This window comes from Cariama cristata, unplaced genomic scaffold (genome assembly GCF_000690535.1).
Source record: "Cariama cristata isolate BGI_N322 unplaced genomic scaffold, ASM69053v1 scaffold5007, whole genome shotgun sequence".
Lineage (NCBI taxonomy): Eukaryota > Metazoa > Chordata > Aves > Cariamiformes > Cariamidae > Cariama > Cariama cristata.
The window spans coordinates 3,108-13,216 of record NW_009625953.1 but is presented as its reverse complement, the minus strand read 5'-3'; the positions used below and the strand labels follow the sequence as shown (position 1 = coordinate 13,216).

Genomic DNA, 10,109 nt, shown 5'->3' with positions numbered 1-10,109 from the left:
CTGCTGAAGTTAAACTCTGCTCAGGTATTTATCATGTTTGAAATCTAATGGGGGAAGTAAAGCTCAGAATGAAATGCATGAGATACTCCACCAAAGCAGTTACATATTCCTCTCTCGTGCATTTATATTGGGGCAGGGGGGAAATCATTGGAGACTGAATCAATTTTAGAAGATGCTACAAAAGTTTCTCAAGCTCAGTGATAACATAAAAAATACGCAGAAAGTGCTGTTTACTCAGCATTAGAGCTAGGAGTTACTCTATCTGTAGGTCTTCAACAAACAAAAGTTAACTACACTTGTCTTGAACAGTTATAGACCAGTCTCAAGACAAAGCTCTTCGTTATTTTGCAAGTGAAGCTGCGGTGAAGCATAGTTATTACTTGCTGAGAGCATAATGTGTATTACTATAATCAAAATACCAATATCCTGCCCTGAGTCCAACAAAGTCCCATAATTTTATACTTCTAAAGAAATCATACTCTTTCTAGATGAGCAACTTACCCTTAAAGTAACATAAAAAGCTGAACGCATACTTGAGAATTATTGTTATATTGATGGATTCAAATTTATCTGAAACTATCCCCAAAACTATCACCTTTCATTGCTCCTGATCATAAATCAACTCATTCACACAATTTATTGTTTCATTTGGAGATGGTCCCTTCAACACAGATATGGAAATGCCACATCATATTTACATAGCTTACTCTAAAGATACTTTCAATATCAAACAAGAGAGATACCTGAAATTAAAAAGTGATTAAAACATAAATAACTACACTGCAATACAATTAAACTTATCTTTAATGTCGATGTGGGTACTGAGCCACTATTGCCACAGTATGAAATCTTTTTTTTTTCCCCTCTTCATATTATGAATGCAAACATTAAGCTAGCTTACTATATTATGCTCTGAACATTTGCACAAAAACCTAAAAAAATGCTCGAGTAGAGCTGAAAACTGTTTTTCTAAATCCTTTTAAGAATGCTTGTCCTTCACATTTCCTCCATGACCCCTTACCGCTCCACATGCTCTAAATACTAGCCTCCCTGAACCATCCTGTAAAATCATATCCATTATCAGCAACCTCTTCATGGACTCCTGAATTCCCCAGAGATCATTCCAGCAGCCACAGTAAATAAATATTCAGCCTACACAATGCATAAAAGCATCACTGGGGTTGATGATGTATATATCGAGGACCATAAACATATGTCATAGTTAACAAACCTTCAAATATCTAACACTTCTGCTTAGAGTGCTTTAAAAATGTAAGACAATTAATCCAAAACTTCCAGGTACTAGCAGGTACAGTAAATAGTTTACTCAACACATTGCTGGCTTAGGTGTTATCTTTGACCAAAGTTCTGAGATTCTCAGACTGTAAACCAAGCACTTAGTTCAGTAGTATAAATTATTTCTTCCATTATCATATGTTTTACAAACTTTATCGCACACGCTTTAGAAGATTCTCTGAAGCCAAAACCACAGCAGTTCATTATCCAAAAGAATTCCAGTTAAGTTTCTCCAAAATAAGTAGGATTACCTTGCCGTAGTAAGAAATGGCTTCTTTATATTTATCTATGATGTCTTCAGGACTTAGGCAATTCTTGGCACGTCCAATCTCAGCACTCGTATCTGCATTTATTCCATTTGAAGTCAGCGCACCTAGAACAGAACAGGGCAAGAAATGAGCAGAAGGACTTTTAGCAAATACTGAGTATCTAAGAAGAAAACTAGGATATGCTGCAGGTTTGATCAAAGCATACACAAAGAGTACTTGCCCTACCTAGAAAACACTAGTTCTGTTTTACTATGCTATTTTAAAGAGTACAAATGAAAAATGGATTCAATCATAAACCAGCAAATAAGAAATAATGTTTCACTTGGTAAAAAACAAATATATTCATAATCTTTTACACTTATCTGAATATTTAGATTATGAATAAAATATTAGATTGCTAAATTAGATTACGGCCACATCTGAATATGCAATTTTAATCTTTGAATTATTCCTGTTCTACTTTAAAATTGTATATCTAAAGCACACTTAAAAAAAAGTGCAAGTTTTTTATAAACTAATTATTACAACACTGACCTTCTCCTCTGATCATTTAAAACAAGTATTTCTCTTCTCTAGGTCTAATCGCAGAAAACCAAGTATTACATTGTAACAAATGCCACCACTTTTAAAAAAAAAGTAAAAAATTACCTGAGGCTCAGACAGAACAGTAAGAAAATGCTTTTCTTATGTAAAAAAGAAGGTGAGAGACAGAAAGAGTCTTTCTATACATAAGCGATAAGAATCTGAAATAGAAGCTAAGGAAATCCAGGGTATTACAAAGGACATGAAAATTTTATCTCTAAAATTTAATTTTATTGCATAGTTAACATAATAAAAATTGAAAACATACATCAAAGGCTTGGCAAGGCTTTATACCTTTTTTTATGTTACTTAATTAATTCGGAGGATTATATGGTAATTTATTTCTCCAAGAGGTTTCTCTGCTAAGATGGCAAAGAAATCTTTATGTTTCAGAGCTGGACCTAACTCTCAATAGACAGTTAAAAACTACTGCGCAAGATACTTTCTAGTCCCTCTGTTTATTTAGAAATATGTTATTTTACATGCTCAAATGCCAAAGCAACTTTTTTATATGCTTATCAACCTTTAAGAATCATACCAAGCACATCTGTAGATTAATACCTTAGGGTTTTTATGGAAGTTAAGTGCAAAATCTTTGTTAGTGATGACTGAAAGAGTACCATGACACTACAAGACTACATGTGACCATTCAGGTTTGTCGGTTTAAAAACAACAAAAAAAAATTAAAATCCTCAATATTCATGAGAAGAAACAATCTTGATTAGAATTTACAGGGACACAATCATGAAACTACATTATTTATTTTGTGCCAGTTACCCTTCAGTCTCTTTGCTTCCTTAAGATTTTATAGCCAAAAACTCAAACATCAGGAATCAGTACTGGTTTGGGCAAGTGGCAGTAACTATCTATACAAATGCAAAACATATGCAAGTAATAAAAGAAAATACTTTGGAAACATGCAGGAAAATAATGTACCTGGATCAATGAGAACTTCTTGTGCCCCTAAAAGGAGGAACAAAAATGATTTTTTTTTTCAGCTTTAAATATAGCCAACAAAATAAGCTCTTATAATGTTTTATAACTAACATCAGGCTTGAACAAAATCATAAGATTTATTAGGATCATCATTGCTATTTTGAAGGACTACCAATTATAATTCCAGTAGTCACTATATGTTAAATCTCATTTTGTTAAAAAACAAATATAAAAATCTCATAAACTTGCAATGAATTCTAAGACACATAAAGAATTGAAGAATTTTCAGTGTATAATTTAAAGCCATATCCTTTTTCTTTATTCTTCTTTTAGTTGGCAAGTTTCCGTCACAATCCACTTACTATATTTTAATATCAGGTCCTACAGTACTTAAATCTCCTTGTGGGAGCTCATTTAATCTACACAATACTCTAGAATAGCATTTTCAAGTAATTGTATCCCTTTCAATTGCCATTAATTTCACTGCATCAAATTTTCTGAACACTTGAGTCATGTCAACCCAACAAGCCAGACTATTCATATAAAATAGTTCCCAAGAGTATTGCAAAGTTGGATTACCAGATATATAATGCCTTGTTGCCCTAAACTTTGATTAAAGATGGCAAAATTGTTAAGATCAAGGGTTAAGCAGTCAAAAAACACTGCTTTATGAGTGAGACAGGACCTCCCTTCAGTAGATTTGCTCAGACTCCAGAATAGTGAAGTAGAGATTTAGAGCTAGATCAAAAAGATACTCCAACACTTCACTCAGGTGTCCTAATTCTGCTTGAGGAAAGAGGAAGGTCAGGTGACAAAATTAAGAGCTTAGCACTTCAAAAAAAAAAAAAACACGCAATAGAGAAACCCAAAACAGTTAGAAAGCTAAACATAAAGCAATCTAAATTCAGCTTATTCCACATAAAAATCACATAGCCAACAGACCATGGCCAGGTTCCCAGCCAACAGGAACTAAGCAACTCAAGATCTTCTTCTACACTGAAGGCTGCAGAGACTAACCCAGCCACTCAAGGGGACACAGCCTTAAGCTCTTGCCCTACAAACAAAAGGTTTTATGAACATGAGAAGTCATACTTCTTTAAAACATCAAAGTTCTCTTCTCACAATCAGCAAGACACTGCAGTTCAAGGGATCATGGCAATGACCAAGGAAGAAACCTGTCTTTGGAGCAGGCAAGATTCCATGTCTCCTTCCATCAGACAAGTACTTTAAACACTATGTTATCAACTAATTCTCTTTTGAATGAGATATTCCTATCAAAGGAGTTGCAAAAGAAGTCGAAGGGTACACCAAAGAAAACCCCAGACAATATTCTGCTGGTTACAGATAAGTATGAAATATATTGCGATTCTGCTTAGTAGGAGAAAAAAAAAAAAAAAAACCCCCCACAACACAAAAAAAACACTGCCCTCTTAAGCTTGTGCCCTATATTATACAAAGAGAGACGATATTAATGCTTCTCTTTCCAAAGCTGTTTCTATATAAAGCAGACATCGCAACATTTTTTGAGCAGCCAAGTCCTGTGCTGCCAAATGGTGGAAATCATAGGAGATTGAAGAGAAAGATGTTTCTCTTGACTGGGTCTGGGCACAAAGGCAGCACCAAGAAACCCCATCCTGTAAAGCCTGAAGTACAGGCACAAGAAGAGGTGCAATTCCAGACACACCAGGAAGCAATAAAGGTAACTCTCACACCTATATGCCTCAAAAGTAAGCACAAATTGAATGTCAGTTCCGAGTATGGCATTTCTTGATTTGCACAGAATTTGGAACCCCCTTTTGTTTCTGGCTTTATCCTACAGAAAGATACACTGAAATTTGTTTCCCAGATTAAATACTGTCCTCACAAAATTAATTGTAACAAAGTAGATTATAAACAAAGGTGTAGTTTGAAAAGATTTTTAAACGAAAGGCACTGCAGAGTCAAAAAAAGGTAGTGAAAAGAAACTTTCAGAAAACCTTGTAGGAAAAAGCCACCACAACAATAGCTGTTCAGCTAGACAGAGTTCAGCAGTTCAGATCTCAAAACATTACGAGATTATAAACAGAGTTAGGGAACACTATCTAATGGACCATGAAGTAATAGTTTCACCTGGAAGGGATGACAAAAAACCTGCAATCAGTTTTTCTTCACACAAAAGTCATTTGAAAAATCTTGTCATATGAAACTAAAGCATTTTTAAAATACGACCACACTAACAAGTTTGCAAACAGGCCTTTAAGTTACAAGACAACTTATACAGAGAAGCAGCAACGATACACTCAAAATATATTTTATTCAATTATTCTGATAGCTGTGACTTATTTGTCACCTTCTTTAGTAACAAGGAATACCCATTACAAACAGATTGCAATATCTACCGTTAAATATTCATTGAAAAGTGGACAAAGGTCAGTAACTGTGTGAAATTATACTGTAACTGCCAATATAAAATCCACTCATAGGTCATGGGACCAAATGCACAGATTTTAAATGACTAGGTATGAAAAATTAGTATTCTTTCCTGAAATAAGGCAATTTTACTATCACAATTATCTGGTGTCAACATAGTTTGTAATAAAGATAATACAAAGGAAGTATTTACTAGATCGTGACTTATAGATGAACAAAGATGGGTAGCTTTTTTTTTTTAGATGAAGGAATTCATTTTGATCACATTGCACACAAGAGTACTTAGCACCAGCACTTAAACCCAGCTTCTCTTTGTTTCAGTACTGTGTAAGAACCAGAGTATACACCTAGAAACAGCTGTGCTGGGTTAGACCAAAGGCCCATCTAGTTTATAATAATCAATAAATTTTTCTTTCACTACCCTAACCAGCCTCTCCTGGAAACCAGAGAAGCTTTCAGGAGCCTTAACACTGTGGTCCAAGTGTTGGGTTATGCAATTAAAGGCTCAGCTCCACAAACACAGAGGAACTGTGACAGTGACAATCAGCTGAACCCCTGATCAGAGCCAACAGAGCTGTCCGAGGGTGAAACCCACCAAGATCAGTTAATATGAGCAGCTCTCTGGATCACCTTACAGACAGATTGGGGAGGGGTTACTGCCTACAGGGATACGGGGTTCATTATAGGATACGGGGCAAGACTGTCTTGGGATAGTACAAGATTTCTTATGGGATGTGCAGGGAACGAACCAAAGACAAGGAAAAGGACGGATCAAGGCAATTTACAGAACAAGCATGGAAAAACAGAGGAATAGGGGGAGTGCGTGTGTGTGTGTAGGTCTAGGTACCAACAACTGGAATGGGGCCCTTGGTCTCAGAGGCTTGTAGGTGCAGGTGCCAGGAACTGGCGCAATCCAGCAGCCAGCTACTGGATAGACTGAGTTACTAAAAGCAGCTACCGGATGGATCCATCCGTACTACTAACAGGCTTTCATCCTGATCAGCCGGAACGGGGAGCAGGATCAGGCTGTGAGTGCTGCCTGTGTTCCTATGAGTGCTGTGTTTCCTGTCCGTGTTGACCTGCGTGGCTCTGTGTACATACACTCTGTGTGTGCCTGTACGCCTATTGGGAATGCAAGCTCAGCCTCATGACTGGCTGGACCTGGGGACGTGGAGTTGCAGCAGCTTTGCCTCTATCACACTACCAGATCTGCTAACTCCTAACAACAAGGAGTTCCACGTCATACCTCTGTATACACTGGATAAAGAATAATTCCTTTCATTTGCTTTTCCATCTGCTAGCTCTATTCGAAGTCCTCCAGTTCTTCTGTTGGAAGAAACACTGAATCTCTGATCCCTATCCATCCTCTTCCACAAGGTTCACCATATTACAGAGCTCTCCCATATTTCTCCTCAGCCATCTCTTCTACAAAACTGATGAGTCTGAGGCAATTCAGTTATTCTTTGTACAGAAACCGTACCAAGATCATCTTTGTTGCCAATCCGCAACCTCCTTCCAGTAGAAAAATGGGAGACAAGGAATATGAACACCCTTTGGGGATGGAAAACAGAAATGGCATAAAATATTCCAGATGCAAGTGAACCACAGACTTGGTTTTTTTCCTCTGTTAGTCTCCTATTAATTTCTAAAATATTTTAAGCAGATCATTTCTCAAAGAATGTCTACCATCAATGTTAATACAATCCTCAGACTAGTTGTGCAACCTGAGAGTTTAGAAAAAGTATATTAAATCTTAAAAATTATGTTGGTTTATTGGTATTTAGTTAACCAAATCTATTTATTAAATGTTGACTTTAGAATAGCAAAATACCTCTGAATAAACGTACCTAACATTCTCCCTCATACACGCAGCTCTCCCACATCATATGTACTTTATGAAAACTGTCTGCATCTCCTCCAGCAAAATTCAAACTAATGCAGACACTACCAATAATCACATTAAGAGATCAAAAGCTTTGCAACTCTATGCAAAGCACACACGTCAACATTAACACCAAAACAGTAGAAAAGTCATTAATGTAACAATCTTAAAAAGAAATACAGCTGTCCCCTCCCACCCCTCTCCTTTTCTAAAGGAGTTTATCCTGTCATTGGTACAATTTTACAGAGTTAGGAAGTATGGAGGAAGTCAAAATTCAAACTAATGCAGACACTACCAATAATCACATTAAGAGATCAAAAGCTTTGCAACTCTATGCAAAGCACACACGTCAACATTAACACCAAAACAGTAGAAAAGTCATTAATGTAACAATCTTAAAAAGAAATACAGCTGTCCCCTCCCACCCCCCTCCTCCAGTTTATCCTGTCATCGGTACAATTTTACAGAGTTAGGAAGTACGGAGGAAGTTTTCAGATGTTCAGTGGTGACAAACAGAATAAAAAAAGAAATCCTGTCCTTACCTGGTCTGTGCCTGTTGCCTGCCTCAGCAGAAAGAGAACCTCCTTGTGCCCTGCGAGATCCAACTTTACCTCCAGTACCACCTGGATAATGATAGATGACTGACGCTGAGCATAATCCCTCAAGAGCAGCTGTAGAGTGAAGAAAAAAGCCAACAGATTGGTAGAGATACTTGCAAGAAGTGAAGTATCATGTACTAAAGTCTATTTACACAAACATAAAGCACGCCTCAAATTGGAGACCTAGAGACTACAGTCATGGAAAAGCCCGAGATACTCAATGTCCTTTTCACCTCTGTTTTCACTGGTAAGGTTTACCCCGAGACCTCCCAGGGCCCCAAGACTACTAGCAGAATCTGTAGGAGTACACACTAGCCACAGGAGACGAAGAGAGACATACGGAGCACTTAATCCAATTGGACGCAAATCCACAAAACCAGGTAAGATGCACCCATGGATGCCAAGAGAGCTGGCCAATGTGAGACCACTCTCCTATCACCTCCAACAGGTCATGCCGGTTGGGGGAGGTTTATAATGACTGGACAAAGGGAAACATTGTACCCTTCTTCAAGAAGGAAGTCTGCAGGCTCCTTGGAAAGGCTATAAAAAAATCCTTCTGGAAGTCATTTCCAACCACATGAAGGACAAGAAGGTGACTGGGAACAGCACACATTGATTTATTAAGGATAAATCAGTCCTCGGCAACTTCACTGCCTCCTATGATGAGATGATTAGCTCAGCGGACAAAAGAACAGCAGTGGATGTTGTATATTTTGACTTTCACAGGACCTTTGGACATGGTCTCCCATAGCATGCTTATAGCCCAATCGATACGATTTGGATAGCTGGCCTATGAAGTAGGTGGAAAATAGGCTGGACAGCCAAGCTCAAAAGATTGTGATCGGCAGTACAAAGTTCAAACAGCTGCCCGTTGCTAGTGGTGTCCCTCAGGGATGAATACTGGGGACAATCCTCTAATGTCTTCATTAACAGCCCGGATGATCGTACAGAGCACTCCCAGAAAATTCCTGAGTGATACCAAATTGGGGAAACAGTAGGGCAGGCCTTCAATGCAGAGAGAACTTGACAGGCTGGAGATATGGCCGACAGGAGCCTCATGCAGTTGAAGAAAGGCTCATGCATCTCAGTTGGGATAAGCCTATGCAGCAATGCAGCCTGGGAGCTGACTGCCTGGAAAGCAGCTTTGCAGAAAAGGACCTGGGGGTCCTGGCGGACAACAACTTAATGGCAATTAATAGTAGGTTCTTGCAACAAAGGTGGCCAACTGCACACTGGGCTGTAATAGCCACAGTGTAGCCAGCAAGTGAAGAGAAGTAATTATTCTCCTCTATTCTGCATCCAAGAGACCACGTTTGGGGAATTGCATCCAGCTTTGGAGTCCCTAGTACTAGAAAGGATTTAACATCCTGAAGCAAGTCCAGTGGAAGGCCATCAAAATGATCAGCGGGCTGGAGCCCATGACATACAAGAAGCAGAGAGCACTGGCTTTGTTCAGCCTTAAAAAACAAGAGGCTAAGGAGAGATCTTACTGTTGTCTTTAAACACCCAGTGGGAAGGTACAGAAGAGATGGAGTCAGATGTTTCTCAGAGATGCAGTAATTGGATGAGCGTCAATGCAAGTTGACACAGGAAATTTTACTTTAATGTAGGAATAATTTATGTTTTGTTACTGGGTTTTTTAAAACTACAAGCAGCAAAACATTAGAACAGGTTTCTCAGAGATTGTAGAACTTCCATCCTTAAATATACCTAAAACTGAACAGGTCCCTGAGCAACCTGATTTAACTGGATGTAATATGAGCAGGAGAACAGACCTGGGGACCTCCACAGGTCACTTCCAAGCCAAATGATTCTATGAGTCTGCAAGTATAATTTGGCAGTCCAACAGATAGGCCTTAAAATATTTTCATGCTCTGCACAAGGAGAAAAGTTCTCCTTTCCTGCTTGAAGAATCCTGAGCCATTTAACCTTTTGGAATAGCAGAAGGAAAGAAGCGGAAGGTCAGACAGTGTTAAGGTTTTCATAATATGTAACCTACAGAGCCATTAGGAAGATAAATGGATTTCCAAGTAGAATGAGAAAGGTAAAAGCAGAACTGGAGTCAGCAATTGTCCTGAAAGGGTATGAAATTGAGACACAGAAATTGTGCTCAAAGATCACTTGTATATCCAATAA

The 10,109-nt window shown here is 38.2% G+C and overlaps 1 protein-coding gene across 1 annotated transcript in view; it reads right to left on the bottom strand.

Annotated features, from left to right (window-relative positions):
* Window positions 1-10,109, bottom strand: part of TRAPPC9 (trafficking protein particle complex 9) — a 34,305-nt gene that overhangs the window by 22,331 nt on the left and 1,865 nt on the right. Inside the window, exons 3-5 of the mRNA XM_009703806.1 lie at window positions 7,917-8,045; window positions 3,084-3,110; window positions 1,548-1,669 (exon numbers count right to left, since the gene is read on the bottom strand). Coding sequence (XP_009702108.1) covers window positions 1,548-1,669; window positions 3,084-3,110; window positions 7,917-8,045 — 278 coding nt within the window. The remainder of the gene's footprint in view (window positions 1-1,547; window positions 1,670-3,083; window positions 3,111-7,916; window positions 8,046-10,109) is intronic.